General features: G+C 55.0%; 1 protein-coding gene across 2 annotated transcripts; it reads right to left on the reverse strand.

Moving 5' to 3' along the window:
- Positions 1-6,220: 6,220 nt before the first annotated feature.
- On the reverse strand, positions 6,221-16,268 carry Grb7 (growth factor receptor bound protein 7). Of its 2 annotated transcripts, none has more exons than XM_042674197.1 (15): positions 16,174-16,268; positions 11,635-11,791; positions 11,385-11,535; positions 10,838-10,994; positions 10,599-10,720; positions 10,422-10,499; positions 9,827-9,964; positions 9,353-9,463; positions 9,046-9,144; positions 8,757-8,837; positions 8,546-8,662; positions 8,339-8,399; positions 8,137-8,224; positions 7,936-8,029; positions 6,221-6,734 (listed from the first exon to the last, which is right to left on the reverse strand). In XM_042674197.1, the coding sequence occupies exons 2-15, from the start codon at positions 11,784-11,786 to the stop codon at positions 6,588-6,590; spliced, it is 1,596 nt and encodes a 531-aa protein (XP_042530131.1). In that variant the 5' UTR covers positions 11,787-11,791; positions 16,174-16,268; the 3' UTR covers positions 6,221-6,587. The 2 variants fall into 2 exon arrangements, with proteins under 2 accessions (XP_042530131.1, XP_042530130.1); XM_042674196.1 differs by having other exon boundaries at positions 11,385-11,538.
- Positions 16,269-16,387: the final 119 nt, after the last annotated feature.

The following is a 16,387-nucleotide window of genomic DNA, read 5'->3' on the forward strand; positions in this document are numbered from 1 at the left end:
CTTTGGGGAAGGATCATTTTGGCCACTGGAAAAAACCGTAGCTTATTTTTAATCTCGAGCTGCCAAAAGCCACCACGTGTGGTCTGTGGATGACCCCTGTCTATAGCATGATGAGGTAGGAACCGAAGGTGGTTGAGGGCTCCAAGTGACTTTGTGGCCCAGGAGTGCAGGAGGGAGCCCTTGCCTAGGAATTTCCATGCGGCCTGTGCTCAGCTTCTGCTTCCCATTCGTGTTTCTCAGAAACACCCCTGCTCAGTAGCATGTGTCGTCCCTGCTTTGCAATTTTGCCTGGAGCCAGCCATTCAGTGCCCTGTACAGTTAGTTCCCTCTCTTCTGTAAAGACCTTTGAATCCAGCGTGCTGACCTCCTTGCTGCAACCTCCTGCAAAGTTTCTTGACCATGTGTTTATTTTTTTTTCACTCTGAAAAATAAAATAAAATCCTGGCGTGTTCATAATTCGTTCTGCTGCATGCCTATCATTTGTCATTTCTGTTGTCAGGAAATGCAAGGACTTCATTCTGCCCCTCCAGGGAATCATTGTTTAAATCCAGGAATCAAAATCAATGAAATCATTACTGAAATGAAAGTATCTCCCCAGACATCTTGCTGAACCTGTGCTTGAGGTCCCACTATGTTCTCTCTTAGACAGTGTTAGAGTTTTTAGATCGTCTGGCTTTCTGCCCAGCTTCATCTAAAGCACACCCCATGTGTCCTCTTCTTTGGCAGAGGCCAGAGAAGAAGCCTCTGGAATCTGGGATCAGCAAGCTGGCAGGGAGGTAGGAGGCAGTATTTTCTAGTTCTACGTGCAGCACCCTCTCCATGCATCTGTCCTGAAGAACTCCAGGCAGGTTTTCCCCATTCCTTCCACATAAGGACCAGGGGAGGAGAATGGCAGCCTTTGTATTTTAACATTATGTAATTCAAAAGTGGCCTTCCCTGTTCCCAGCTGATGGTCGCCTTCTTCACCCCACTCCACCCCTCCCAAGCAGGAACAGGGAAGAGAAGCAGACAGGGAGACCCTGATCCCATTAGCAATGAGCAAGCCTGAGGACAGTATCCTAGTTCTCTGAACCCAATTTGATGCTTTAGAGAGGCCCAAGCAGGGGAGCCTTCCCCACACCTGCAGCCTCCTCCTCCCCTTCCCCTCCCCCATCACCCAACACCCCAGGCCAGTCATACAGGCTGCTGAGGGTCCACCTGCAGGCAACTGTCACCCCAGGGCTGGCAGGGGAAGGACTATGTCCCTTTCCCTTGCCCCCATCTCCCCTTAGGAAGGGTAGAGGAGATTCAGGAAGACCAGTAGTGGACTGAGGGAAGGTGTGGCAGATCCTGCCCAGGCAGAAGCGATAGCTGTGGATCATTCCCTTCCTGCGGCAGATTGGCAGACGGTTGTTTGCATAAAAGCCAAAAGCCACTGCACCTGGGGCAGGGAGGCCCTCTAGGGAGGTACTCCCTGGCTTGGGGGAGAGGGGGCAGGAAGGTGTCATGGAAAGTCCCTGAAGGACACAGGGTGTTGAATTTGCTGTGGTTTTGTTTTTAAGTCTGTCTTGACCTGTGAAATATGCAGCTGCCTCCCAGCCCCTCCCCACCCCCCAAATAACAGATCTGCCCCCAGAACAGCATGCACATACCCAAGGAAATAACTCCACAGTGGAAAGAATGGAGGTTAGAAGAACTGTGAGTGACATTACCTGACCCCTACCCAGGGAGGAGTTGAGAGGGCAGGAAGCCCCAAAACAGTCTTTTCCCATCACCTCACCTCACCCCCTCGCAGCCCCCTGACTCAAAAGAGCTGCCTAGTCAAATAAACCGCAGTGGAGGGTGGATCGGAACCGGTGGGGCAGGTGTCATCTCCTCCCCCAGGTTTGTCCTGCCACCCATCCCACCCCCACTGGAATTACATTCTCAGCACCCTCAACTCTGTCTCATAGACTCCTGAGAAGCAGTGAGTGTGTGTATATGAGAGAGACAGACAGACAGACAGACAGAGACAGGCAGAGAGACTGAACCAGTAACGCTCAAGACAGCCTAGTGTGGGCTCCCGGCCCCAATTCCAGCCTTCCTTCTTGCTGGCTTACCCCCAAATAATTCACTTTCCCTCTCTGCGCCTTGATTTTCCCCTGAATCTGGAGTTCCTTCTGCCAGGACTTTAAAGCTTGGCCTCCATCCCATTGCTCCAGTCGGCTCCAGTCCGCCCCGCCCCCCCCCCCCCCCCCCCCGTCCAAATCCTGACACTAGACCAGGAAGATGGCACTTCCCTGCTCACCAGTCTCAGGCACAAGGAGGGAGAGGAACCGAGGATTGAAGGGTTAGGGGAATGGGGGTGGGGGTGGGGGGGAGGTGGGCAGGTTCATTGCCACTTTTCCTAAATTGTCACATTCTCAGGGCCCTCAGGGTGGGACTTGTCAGGTGGGACTTGTCAGGCTCCTGAATGTGGATTATGGGGGGGGGGGCAGGGGGGCTGAACCCAGGTCCCCTTTCCTTTCTCTGGTTCTCCTCTTAGTTCTGTATGGACCAGGTGCAGATTCCAGAGCCCAGGGTGTTCTGAGCAGGTCCAGGTGGTGAAGGGGGGGGGGGGGTCGGGGGAGAGGGGATGGGATGCAGGGCTAGGCGGGAGCCAACGGGGTGTGAGGCAGGGCAGCTGCACTTCTGAGAAACAGCTCGGCATCTCCGCAGCCCGCAGCCTCCCCCCCTGCCTGCGGCTTCACAGCTCGCTCCCGCCGCCCACGCCGCCCGGGGCCTCTCCGGGGGTCGGCAGCCCCGACGGAGCGGGGTGAGGCCGCTGATGGGGGGGAGGGAGGGAGGAAGCCCCAGTCCCGGGGAGGGGCAGTGGAGTGGAACCCACGGGGAGGGGGGGGAGGATGGAAAGCAGAGGACTGCGTTTGTCGCGTGACACCCCGGGGGGTCCCGCGCCCCGCGCCCCGCCCCCCGACGGCCTCCTCCTCGCCCTGATCCCACCGCCGCCGGAGCGGGATCCAGAAGTGAAACCGCGGGGGTCACAGCCCAGCGCCACCGCTGCGCCCCGCCCCGCCCTTCCGGGCACTGCAGCCCAGCCGGAGCTCCCGGGGCTCGGCCGAGAGGAAACGGGGGCGGGGCCGGGGAAGCGCCCCACGGGGGCGGCGTGCGCGGCGCGGCCGCTCTCCCCGGGGTGCCCGCTCCGGAGCGCGGCTGGGAACCTCGAGAGGCGCGGCCCGAGCGCGCGCCGCGCCCGCACTTCCCGACATGGCCGCTAGGTGTCACTGCAGCCGCGCGGCTGGGCCTGCGGGAGGGCCCGGCTGGCCACGGCGCGCGCGCGGACCCGCGGGGCCCGGGAGCCTGGCCATACTCGAGGGCGGGCGCGTCTTGCACCTCCTTCTCCAGCGTGCAGACCCGAGAAAGAGAGACCCGCTCCACGCTGCGTGGATTCTTGGAGACATGCGATCGCCTGGCCTCTGAGGTTTTTTTGTTTGTTTGTTTTGTCGGTCGTGGGGCTTGAACTCTGGGCTTGGGCGCTGTCCCTCAGCTCTTCAGCTCAAAGCTAGCGCTCTACCACTTGAGCTACAGCGCCACTTCCGATTTTCTGGTGGTTTTATTGGAGATAGGAGTCTCACGGTCCCTCCTGCCCGGGCTGGCTTTGAACCACGATCCTCAGATCTCAGCCTCCTGAGTAGCTAGGATTACGTGAGCCACCAGCGCCAGGCCCTCTGAGGTTTTGAGTCGCCTCCTCCATCTCCTCTTCTGCTATGAGGTCTCAGAAGGCCATGCGGCAGTTTCTGGAAGTAGAACAGCGGGTTTCCCCTCCTCAGAGCTGGGGATTCTTGTCCAGCTGTAACCCACCACTGCAGCCTGGAATGATTCTCCCTAATTCTTTCTATGACCCCAGGAGGTCACTTTCTTTGAGCCTCAGCTTTCCATTTCAGTGTCATGGGGAGATTGATTCGCTGATTGACATAAAAGGGCTTTGTCTTCTGCCCAATGCAATGAGATTCTGAGTTCTTTTTCTGTGCACTTAAACACCTGGGCATGCTTAAAAGGTGATTTATCTTGCTTGACCTTGTCTCTGTTATTCCAGCCTGGAACCCTGGCACCCCTCCCTGAGAAGTGGCTCTAGGCATCTATAACCAGCACCAGCTATCGCAATACTGCCAATGAAGGAGATAGTTCTGGGAACTATGGAAGATGGCCAGTGGTAGATTATGCCAGTCCCATTCCCAATGCTGCCAAGAGCAGCCAGGTCTGCTACCTTCCCATAGCTGGGCTGTAGTAGGTCCCAGCAGATTCCAAGCTGGGGTTTTAGGAAGGGCCTCCTCTCTGCCTTCCTTGGTCTGCCAAGCCTGAGTCCAAGCTTCTTAGCCAAGAATGAGAAGTGCCTTGGTCACAAGTGGATGCCAGGGTTGCTGGGCTCAAGGGCTTATTGCAAAGGCTGATCCTTGTCAAGGTCATCTCAGGACAAGCTGCCTGGAGAGATCAGGACTTTGGGGAAGGGAAGGACTCCCCAGGGAGGACTCCCTACAGGTCACAAGTGCTCCCTTTGAGGCTTAGGAGTTCCACCCAGAAGTCAGCTGGGCGCTGAATTCACTCACGGTTAGTGCTCTACCACTTTGAGCCATTGTGTCACTTCTGGTTTTCTGGTGGTTAATTGGAGCTAAGAGTCTCATAGATTTTGCTGCCCCCGCTGGCTTTTAACTGTGATCCTCAGATCTCAGCCTCTTGAGTAGGATTACAGGTATGAGCCACTGGCACCCAGCTTCCATTCACACACAGAGGATAAATTAAGTAATTCTCCTATAACTTAACACCCAGCTTCTAGCAATATCAACTCAGCCAACCTCAACATTTTGGGTCATTTCAACTATAATACTTAAAAATGAGTCGTTTAAAGGCAAAAAAAAAAAAAGCTAAAAATATAAATCAGGCACTATGGCTCATGCCTGTAATCTACCTAATCGGGTGGCTGAAGAAGAGAAGCCCAGCAGAAACATCTGGGAGACTCTAACTCCAAATAACCAACAAAGTATCAGGCTGGAGGTATGACTCAAGTGGTAGAGGGCCAGGTATGAGCAAAAAAAGCTACGAGGGAGTGGCCCTGAGTTCAAGCCCCAGTACTGGCACACATGCACGCATGCATGCGTACATACACACACACACACACACACACACACACACAGAGGCAAAGCCATAAGCACATAGTGTTATTGCACCTCAAAAAGTTAACCATGTTTCTTAATACCATCAAATATCTCATCAGTTTGTATTTCCCCCAGTTGCTCATTAAAGGATGCATTTTACAGTTAGTTTGGGTTTGAATCAAGTAAAGTCAGCATATCATACTTGGTTGACATTTGTCTATATTTCTTGGAATCTAAAGTCCCCATCTTTACTTTTCTTGTAAGTTATTGTTGTTAAAGAAGAAACCGGGTTATCTGGCCTGTAGTTTCCCAATCTGGATCTGGCCATTGTGGCCTCGAGTGTCACTCACATTTCTGGTAAATTGTAAGGGGATCCAAACAATCAGATTCAGGTTTGCTTTTGTTTCCGTCTTGGCAAAAAATAATGCCTACTTGGGATCTGCATTCTGGAAGGAGGCTCCGTCTCTAATTTGAGCAGGAGACACAGTGTTGCCAGTGAGAGATGCCGATTAGAGTCCCATTGGACAAAAGGTCAAACTATAAAACTCTCCAACACAGGACTAAGCAGTGGGCAGATTCACACTTTGGATGTTGAAGGGTGGTTTGGAGAAGGAAGCAACCCAGAGGGCTGAGGGATAGGAGTCCATGTCTATTGGCCTGTAACCGTAAGGACAGCAAGCTGCAGGGCTGGGGATTATGGTGGGGGCCAGCAGTAGGAAGAGCAGGGACTTGTGGAAAGGGTTGTCCCATCTTGAGAGTGGTGTAGATACACAGATGTGTTTTCCAGGACTCACTGGCCACTTACCAGCAAGGAGGGACTTGCTAAGAACAGGGTGCTGTCTTTCAACTCCTTCCCAGTCCCCAAATCCTGTTAAGAGTCACCTCTGTAGGTCTAGGCTGTCAGGAAATCTCACCTGCCTGACAGTTCTTTACTGCCCAAATTCTTTATTGGGTACTATCTGTGCCAGGTGCCATGCTGGGCACCAGAAGTTCTCATATAACCAAGACTGCCATGCCCAGGCTGACCATGATGTGCCCACTGAGCAGTCACCAACAGTCTTCATTAGGACCTACTTTCCTTGGTTCAGTTTTTGCCAAACACAACCCATGAATTTATCAAAAAATAGTCTTTATTGTCACTGGTATAAAACAGAGCAGATCAACTGGCCTCTCAGTCTGTATAAAGGGTGGGGCATGAGACCACCTGGGCTGTGGCCATTTCTCTCATCATATCCCAGAACTCCACAATGGGGGACAGGGCTCCCCAAGCGTGTGCCTCTGAGGAACAGGATGAGGATGGCCAGGGTGGATGTGTGGATGGGGGAGGGAGGATTCTGCCTGATGGAGGCAAAGGTTTAAAGGAGAAAACTGGAGTGGGAGAAGCCCCTCAATCATTCATCCCCACTCCCAGCATCTCCCCAGTTCACTGCATGAGGGGCCGTGGCAAACCTGCCACCAACGGAGACCGCTCAAGTGGCCTCAGAAGGCCACGCGCGTGCAGCAGTGGCGCAGCAGGCAGGGCAGTATGCCTCGGTTCAGCTGGTGGAACTCCACAAGCTGCAGCAGGTCCGTGAAGCGCGTCTGGCCATCATCCATGCTGAAGTAGAGGCAGCCCTCATCCTCGCTCTGGGTGTGCCGGAGGACAGAAGGTCAACAGAACACGAGGCTGAGGAGCTGCCTCCTGGGGCAGGGCTGAAGGTCCCCACTTTTCTTTTCCTTCCTTCCCTTCCCTCCCTCTCTTCCTTTCTCCCTCCCTCTCTTCCTTCCTTTCTTGTTTTTGGTTGGTCATGGGGCTTGAACTCAGAGCCTAGGCACTGTCCCTGAGCTCCTTTTACTCAAGGCTAGTGCTCTACCACTTTCTACTAAAGGCTGGCTTTAAACAGTGATCCTCAGATCTCCACCAAAGGCTTATGTCTGACCATCATTTGATTTTTTTTTTGGGGGGGGGTCCAGTCATGGGGCCTGAACTCTGGGCCTGGACGCTGTCCCTCAGCTCTTCAGCTCAAGGCTAGTGCTCTACCACTTGAGCCACAGCGCCACTCCCGGCTTTTTTCTTTTTGCTTATGTGGTGCTGAGGAATCGAATTCAGGGCCTCATGCATGCAAGGCAAACGCTCTACCACTGAGCCACCTTCCCAGCCCTTTTTTTTTTTTTTTTGGGTCCGGTCATGAGGCCTGAACTCTGGGCCTGGGCACTGTCCCTCAGCTCTTCAGCTCAAGGCTAGCACTCTACCACTTGAGCCACAGCGCCACTTCCGGCTTTTTTCTTTTTGCTTATGTGGTGCTGAGGAATCGAACCCAGGGCCTCAGGCATGCAAGGCAAGCACTCTACCCCTGAGCCACCTTCCCAGCCCCCATCATTTGATTTTTGAGACAGTTTTCTACCTTTTGTCTAGTCTGGGCCTCCTGTTTCTGCCTCCCAAGTAGCTACCACCATGCCTAGCTTGGAGGTTCCCACTTCTTTTATCTGTTGTTGGTTGTGGGGCTTGAACTCTGGGCCTGGGCGCTGTTCCTCAGCTTTTCAGCTCAAGGCAAGCGCTCTACCACTTGAGCCACAGTGCCACTTCCAGTTTTCTGGTGGTTAACTTGGAGATAAGAGTCTCACGAACTTGCCTGTCCAGGCGGGCTTTGAACTATGATCCTCAGATCTCACCTGAGTAGCTAGGATTACAGGCATGAGCCACCAGTGCCCAGCTCCCACTTTTTACACAGGGAAAATCAGGAGACTCATAATGGGCCAGGGAGCAACTTGTGAGGGGCTGATGAGAGACGGGCTGGTGGTAGTCCTGCAGGGAGTGGAGGCTCCTGGGAACGAGGGAGCTACTCACTGGGAGAATGAGATAATGCTTGACTTTCTGCAGGTGGCACAAGGACAGGACAAAGCCCTGTGGGTTCCGCTGGCTCTCCCGTACCAGGAACAGGCTTTGGAGAAATCAGGCAACATTATCAAACATGCATAACTGTGCCTTGCCCCAAGGTCTCTGTAAAGGATGGATCCGCTACCCACATGGCCCAGCGCAAGCCCTTACCCATCCACTAGGCCCTGCTGCCCAATAAGCCGCTGGCTTTCCTCCCGGGAGATGCGTCCATGGAACCAGGGCTGTGTGCGGTGGATGGCTGGGATGGAGGGAACAGATGGGCTATCAGTTGGGGAAGGGGACAGCCATCCTTGGACTGGTATGCTTAGAAGCTGAGAAGCCCCACCCTGAGGGCCCCTGGGCCTTCACCTACCTGCACTGAGGCTCGTGCCAGAGCTGGGAGTGGGCAGGCTGAGGCGATGGTTTGTCTTCTTCTGCAGAGAGGTAGGGGATACAGGGTTGGGAGAACTGCCTGGTAACACCTAGCTAGGGCCCTCCCTGAGCTCTTCTCTTTCTCCCAACTCCACAAAGATATAGAGAGGAGTCCTGGCAGACATGCAGATGGGTGCAGGCCTCTCACCCTCCAGGCCTGGGCCTCCTCCAAGGCTGCACTCAGAGCTTCCCGGGGGTTCTCGATGACACGTCCAGCATGGCCAGAGAAGTCCATAGCCACCAGCGTATTATCTGAGACGCTCCTCTGGAAATGGATCCGAATGGGGAGAGGAGAGTTCAAGACATCTGCTCCAGGCCAGGACTGGGGTGCCTTCCTGCACAATGCTGTACACACTCACCAGAGGCGGGGAACCCAAATAGGATGGGCGCAGGTGGCGAGACTGGGCCTGCTGATAATTCTTGTACAGCTGCATCCCATACTGAGGGTGGGGAGAGAAAGAGGACTCAAGGTCAAGAGGATCTGGGGGTCTGGGCTATGATACCCCAAAAGCAGAGCTGTTTCTGCCTTGGATAAGGGTGGGATGAGGACTCGGAACAAAGCTGTCCTCAGTAGAATTCACAAAGCAGTGCTAGGCCTTCTCCTCTATGCTGGGGGCCCTTCCAGTGCCCCACCCTATGCAGGCTCACCTTGAAGAGGCGGAAGGCAGCCATCCAGCAGGTGCGGCTCTGTTGGTCTTCACTGCAGAAGATGTGAAGCCCCTTGTGGCCATTTCGAAGCTTGTTGGGCTAGTGCGAGAGAAAATAGCCTGATCTCAGATCTGCATTTGGAATCAGATCTCCAGGCAGAGCTCCATGGGGGCAGGAGAAGACCCAGTGGTTTCCCACAGTTCAAGGTCCCTAAAATAGAGCTCAGAAGCCCAAGGTAAGATCTTGGGGGCCTATGTTGCTCTGACCATCCCCCAAGGTCACGCCAGGCCAGGCTAGCCATGGTTACCTTGACACAAAAGCCGAAGTCCGTGGGCATCCCATAGAGCTTGCGGCCCTGAGTTACTACATACACGTTGGACTCGTTTACATCTGCCACATACTGCAGGTGCCTTGGATCCTGAGCAGCACAGGGAAGCAGAACTTGGTGTAAGCAGATGCTATCTCCTCAATACTGGCCCCCTCCTTACTGCAAACCAGGTGAGATTTCAAGACCAGGGAGGGGAGGGATGGGAAAGGACCCATGATCACATAGCAAATATACAAGTATAGTCTATCTTGAACTTGGGTCACCTGCTACCTCCTGGGAGAGGTAAGCTGGGCAGGGGTTGAGGGGCGTGAGGGCATGACCTAGAGGCTGCCAGACCCACAGGAGTAGGAAGAGCAGCAGAGGGTCAGGGGGAGCTTAGGGAGAGAAGGGCCCAGGAGTTTCCAGGGGGCAGGGGTATGCAAAGGACTAGGGATGGTGCCCTCCAGACCTTACCTTTGAGGTGCCTTTGGTGGAGTAATATAGTCCAGAGCGGCGCAGGAAACAGAAGAAGCGTTTCCAAAGCTTGCGGCCTGAGCCCCGCAGCTGCAGGAAACCCTGGATCTCTGGGAAGCTGCCAGCATTCAGGAAGTTCTGAGACAGGAGAGAGGGGGAGTGAAGGGCCTGGATTTTAATCCTAGGGAAGGTTGGCTCACACCTGCACTGGCTAGCCCCATTTAACAGATAAGAAACTCATCTTCCAGCCTAGAAAGTGTCTTTTTTTTTTTTTGCCAGTCCTGGGGCTTAAACTCTGGGCCTGGGCACTGTCCCTGAGCTTCTTTTGCTGAAGGTAAGCAAAAGAAAGCTGCCACTTCCAGCTTTTATGAGTAGTTTATTGGGAGTTAAGGAGTCTCAAGGAATTTCTTGCCCGGGCTGGCTTCAGATGGCAATCCTCAGATCTCAGCCTCCTGAGTAGCTAGGATTATAGGCATGAGCCACTAACTGGCACCTGGCTAGAAAGTTATATACAATCACACAGGGGCTTCAGGGTGAACAATCATTGGATCATTCTGAGGAACTGTGACTACAGTGAAGTGGGGGACCCCCTCACCTGGATGAGGTCCTCATGGGATACACCTGTGTGTACATCCAGACAGCTAGAGACCATCTTTTCTGGGAACAGGGAGTGCTGGAGCAGAGAAGGGTCAGGGGTCAGGGATCAAGGATGCAGGCTCGGGACCCACAGTGTCCCTGCAGTCACAACCCTCCTCCCCTCAAACACACTCACTGGGGAGCTCTTGAACAGTTCATACTTGGCGAAGTTTTTCCGAAAGACCAAACGGCTGTCTCCACCCACAGGCCAGGCTGCCTGTACTTCAACCACAAACTCATGGTCCTCCAAACCCCGCTCTGGGGTCAAGAGCAAAAAAAAAAAAAAAGCATGGATTCATGGGAATTAATCAAATCTGACCCCAAATGTCAGGCATGGCCAACCAGCTCACTCAAGCTCCTGGGACCCCGACTTACCCAGTGCTAGCTGGGGGTGGCATTCCACTAGTCCCCAGCTCTCATCGCTCAAGGCGTGAGCTTTCTGCACAAGCATTTCACACACATGGCCAACTGTGGTGCTGGCAGCCACCTCCACAGACCGGCAGGTCCCGTCCTCGCTGTACACCTTCACTACCTGCACCCCAGGAGTTGCAAATGACTTGGGGGCAGGAAAAGGGGGATTCTTTTGCTCTCTTCCTTTTTTTTTTTTTTTTGGTGCCAGTACTGGGCTTGAACTCAAGGCCTTCAGCTCTCACTTGGCTTTTCTGTTCAAGGCCCCACTTGAACCAGGCCTCCAACTTCTGGCCTTTTTGACTAGTGGGAGATATGACCTTTCCAGCCCAGGCTGGCTTCAAACTTCCATGCTCAAATCTCAGCCTCCTGAGCAATTAGGATTACCAATGTGAGCCACCGGTGCCCAGGCCTTCCTGTGTTCTCAGAGACCTCTGACCAAGAGGCTCCCATCTTTGCCCAAGAAGGCACCATGCCCACCCAGGCCCAGAATGCCCTATGCCATGGGACTCACATGGAGGCGGCTCACATCTCTTGGGAGCAGTCCCCTCATACTGGAGGACCCTCCAAGGATGGGAGAATGAGCTGGAGGGCTGCAGAGCTCAGGGAAGGGATTGGGGATGGATGGTAGAGAGGTGGCCTGAAGCTCCTCCTCTCGAAGTTTCCTAAAGCAGACAAGTAAAGAGGGAAGGGAATCATCTCGGATTAGCCAGGGCTGGCCTCCCCTGCCAGCCCCCTCCCCCGTCCCTTCACCCCATTTATACCTGCTGGGGGGGATGGGCAGAGGCTGTGACCTCTTCACCTCCCCTGAAAGGGGGACATCAGGAGGCAGGGGAGTCCCAGGAGGGGTCCCAGGAGCTGGGCACAGGTCTTCCGGGGAGCTGCTGAGATGAGGTGAAGACACATCCAGCTCCATGACATCTGAGGGAGAAGAGGGAGGTGGGGACTGAATTGAATCACTCGGTGCCCGCTCGGTGCCCTTGTCCCCAACCCTGTGGTCTCCACACAGCTGTCACTCTCAACTGCCACTGCTACCCTCTAGCTGGATTTTCCTAGAATCTTCAGAGAAGGGAATGAGCCCATTTTGCAAAAAGGGACACTAAGGCTCTGAGAAGGAAGCACTGGGTGTCCCCACTGGGTGACTCCGGTGTTTGGACTTGGTGCTTTTCCTCCAGCCAGAGCTGTTCGGGGCAAGAGTTGAGAGGGTCCCGTGCCACACGCCTGGCTGTACCCACAGATGCCTGGACTCAGCTCTCAGTGTCAGGGCAAAAGACCACCCCTTCTGACTCCTGGTGTGGGGTGCTCGTTCACTCAGGGTTTTTCCAGCACTTTGTTGCCAGACCCAGTTGCCAAGCCTGTGTGGCAACACCTGGCAAGTGATGACTGATGTACAGAAAGGGGAGAGGGAGGCAGTGAAAGACAGCAAGCAGGAGGGAGGGGAGGGAAAGGCCTGCCCTGCAGTCTGTGGCCACAGTAGCTTCTAAACCTTGTATGTCACCTCCCCACCCCAACCAACCCAGGTTGCTTGTCCTGCTCAGAGCCACTTCCTCTGTGAAGCCTCCCTGGATTTGCCACATTGAGACCAAATGGCTCCCTTTCAGTATCATGTTAGAACCTTTGTGTCAAATTACTGCGCACAGGGGCTGCGAGTGTGGCTTAATGGTAGAGTGCTTGTCTAACATGTATGAAGCCCTGGGTTCAATTCCTCAGTACCACATAAACAGAAAAAGCAATCTGGGTGCCGATGGCTCACACCTGTAATCCTAGCTACTCAGGAGGCTGAGATCTGAAGATCACAGTTCAAAGCCAGCCTGGGCAGGAAAAGCCGTGAGACTCTTTTCTCCAATAAACTACTCAGTAAACCAGAAGTGGTACAGTGGCTCAAGTGGTAGAGCGCTAGTCTTGAGCTGAAGAGCTGAGGGACAGTGCCTAGGCCCAGAGTTCAAGCCCCATGACCAACAAAAAAAGAAAGAAAAAACTGGAAATGGTGCCATGGCTCAAGTGGTAGAGCTCAGAAAGGCTCAGGGACAGAGCCCAGGCCTTGAGTTCAAGCCCCAGGAACAGCAAAAAATAAATTAAAAGAATTAATTACTGTGCACCTGTTTTACTACCCCATGGCCTAAGAGTATCAGGTACCCCTGCCAGGCTCCCATGTCTTAGTACTCACAGATGCACTGACACCCAGGACAAGCAAAACAGGAGAGAAAGGGCAATGATGCCCCCTGAGAAGAGAGACAGCATGTCCTCTGTCCCAGATGCTGAGACTTGGAGGGCCCAGCCCCCACCCACACCTCTTCTCCAGACACCGGGTCAGGGCTACAAGGCAGCCTGGGACACCTGGCAGAGCCCATCCACCCACCCCTGGGATGGGGCAGACACCTGTCCCTTATGTGAGGGCATGAGGGGATCTGGGGGGACAGGTGAGTCAGGAAGGGGAGGGACACCTCTGCCCCAGGCTCTCCATTCAACCCTGACTCATCTACAAGACTTCCTGGCTTAGGAGAAACACAAACAACCCAGCCTATGCCTTCCACTCCCAACTCCTTAACCCACGGGTAGCCTGGGAGGAAGAGGAAAGCCCAGGAAAGGAGCAAAATGGGAAGGAGGATTCAGCCTGCAGCTCCTCTGGCATCATCCCTCTCCTCCCCACACTGGGCCAGGCGGGACCAGGTCCACCTGCAGTCTGCCCACTGCAATCCCAAGTCAACATCCAGTAGAAAGGGAGGAGAGAGAGGCAATATCTGACCTGGATCTAGAGTGAAGATCTTTCTCCCCCCCCCCCCACTCCCCTCAAGCACCATCCACAGCTCCCCATTCTAAGCCTGCCAGGTTCTCTTGTGTTTTTCACCCTGAGGATCTAGTACACATCTGACCTAATACACACATTGTCACACCATCCTGGGGATGAACTTCCTAACGCTCTCCAGTGCCTGGACCTTTGGGATGCCACAGAGGCCGAAGTGGAGTCATAAAAGCCCAAGAGGGCGCACAAAGAAAGGTCTGCAGAATGCTGGGAAGGTGACACCCACTTCGCAGCCTCAAGGAACCCCAGGCCAGGGACGCCCCACTTCTAACATCGCATTTCAGGGTAAAGTAGGGGAAGGACTTCCAAAGGCCTCCCCTTCCTTCAAATGAGACATCAACAGCGGTGAGGGTAAAATTTAGAAGGGGAAGAAGTGAATTTAGGTTAGAGTCTGGCATGGGAAAGGGGACTGCTTCCAGATTGAGGCCCACCTTCAGACCTTCCCCAGGCTGGGGAGGAGTGGGTCAGGCCCAGAAGTGAGGTGCAGCTACGGGGATAATGGGGAAGGGGTTCTCCATTAGGTCACAAGGTCTTGAGCTTTCAGTAAGAATTCTGTCGGAGAAATCCACACCCTCAAATCAATGTGTCCCTTCAACACCACAGCTCTAGACCCTGGCTTCCCAGCCTGCCTCTCCTGTCCCAGCCCTCTAGCCCCACCCTTCTTCCTACCCTCCCAGCGGCCTTGTTTACTTCCTGAATCTTGCCCCACCTGGCAGGCCTAAGGGCAGGTGGCAAGGCCCAGTATTTGGGGCCAACAGAAAACAAGGCCACCTTCCCTGAGTCTAAGGGGGGGGAGGGAGAGGGGAAGAGAAGGGGAGCTACACAGAGGCCCAGATGGGAAGCGCAAGGCTCTGGGTGGCAGGAATTCCCTATCTCGCCCAGTACTACAGGCCTGGCCCCATCAGGATTTCCTAGGGATAGTTTACCCGTTGGAGGATGCAGGGCTGGGGTGAAAAAAAGGATAGGAAAGAAACCTCTAGGTGATCAGGAATTGAGGGAAGGCCCTGGACAGGGAAGCTCCGCCCACTCTCTCGCTCCAAGAAAAACACCCAATAGGAGAAAGGGGGGGGGGCAGCTCTTTTAAAGTTTAATTTGGTAAGAATGTTAAAGTGTCACCTGTGGAGTTAATCATTATTTTGCCTTCGGGAAGGTACACACACAAACAGAGCTGGATTCTAAGGGGAGAGTTACTTACACACACACACACACACACACACACACACACACGAGGGAGGGAGAGGGAGAGGGAGAGGGAGAGGGAGAGGAGAGAGAGAGAGAGAGAGAGAGAGAGAGAGAGAGAGAGAGAGAGAGAGAGAGAGAGAGAGAGAGAGAGAAAGAGAGAGGGAGGGAGGGGGGGGGAGGGAGAGAGAGAGCTGGATTCTAAGGGGAGAGTTACACACACACACACACACACACACACACACACACACACACACACACAGAGCTGGATTCTAAGAGGAGAGAGTTGGGAGCAGAATCCAGACCAAGCAGCAAGGGTATTCCTGGGGGACAAAAAGGTTGGGGGTCAGTTCCATCTAGCCCACAGGTGTCTCCAACCTGGGGTCTTTCCCCAACCTCATCAAACCAGGACCACCTGGGTCCCCCATCCACACTCTCCCTAGGCCCACGGCACTCAGCCCTCCATCCAACCTCCCGGATCTCCTAGTCCTGAAGCCAGGAGGGATCCCCGGGCCTGAGCACCCCCAGGTCCGGGCAGGAGTCGGAAGAGCTGGAGACCACTTTCCAGAGAACAGCAAGATGGAGCTTCAGCTGTTTGGGGGAACCCCTTTACCGCCCTCCAAATTGCAAAATGCACCCCCCCCATCCTGCCCGCGTTTGAATAGTCTTGGGGGACCCCACATTGGAGCAAACTGAACTGAGTTAGGACGTGGGGACGACCTGGGCGTCCGAACCCCCTTCCCCAAGGTCCCTGAATATTTAGCGGGAAATCGGGGGTGCTGAGACTTATCACTCCCCCGCCCCACCGACGAGTCTGGGGTGTTTGAGATGGGAGAGCCGAGGGGGAGGAGGTGGGTGGGATGGGATCTGGGGGACAGGAAAGGAGGTCAGGGGGTGCCAAGTGAGGAAGAAGCGGATAACAGGAGAGACGGAGAGGAGCGGGGCGGTGGGACCACGACGCCGTGGGGCGTCCCAGGCTTTCCACGTGGGACCCCAGGTCTCTGGACCCCCCCACCTCTGAGACAGAGTGCCCGCTTCGGCTCCTACCTGGACCCGGGACACCTGCCTGGGGCCACGGGCTGAGGCGGGGAGACGCCGCGGCCCGGTACCCCCCCCCCCCTCCCCGGCTCCTGCCCGGGCCTGACTGACATCACGGCGCCGGGAAGAAGTGGGGAGGAGGCGGGGGAGCCCGGAGGCCGCCCCTCCACCCACCCGGGCCGCCGGCCACCCGGCTCGGCCCCGCGGCGGACGCGGCCTGGGGCCCAGCCCGGTGCGGCTGGGGTCGGAACAGGTTGTCTGAGACCGATCTGCCTCCACTTACCTGCAGAAGAGACGCTGGACCCCGGGTCCAAAGTATTTGGGATCTCAGGGACCCCCTAGCCCTTCAGATGCCCGGATTCGACCTCTCTACAGGTGCTACAGAGTGACCCGACTCTGGACGGAGACGTCGTCGTCGGGGGAAGAAGAGGAGGAGGAAGGAGCCCCTGGAATCCAGATCCCAGGCCCAAGGAAACTAAAATCACCCTGGGCAGGTG

This window comes from Dipodomys spectabilis, unplaced genomic scaffold (genome assembly GCF_019054845.1).
Source record: "Dipodomys spectabilis isolate Male_0828 unplaced genomic scaffold, ASM1905484v1 ptg000018l, whole genome shotgun sequence".
NCBI lineage: Eukaryota > Metazoa > Chordata > Mammalia > Rodentia > Heteromyidae > Dipodomys > Dipodomys spectabilis.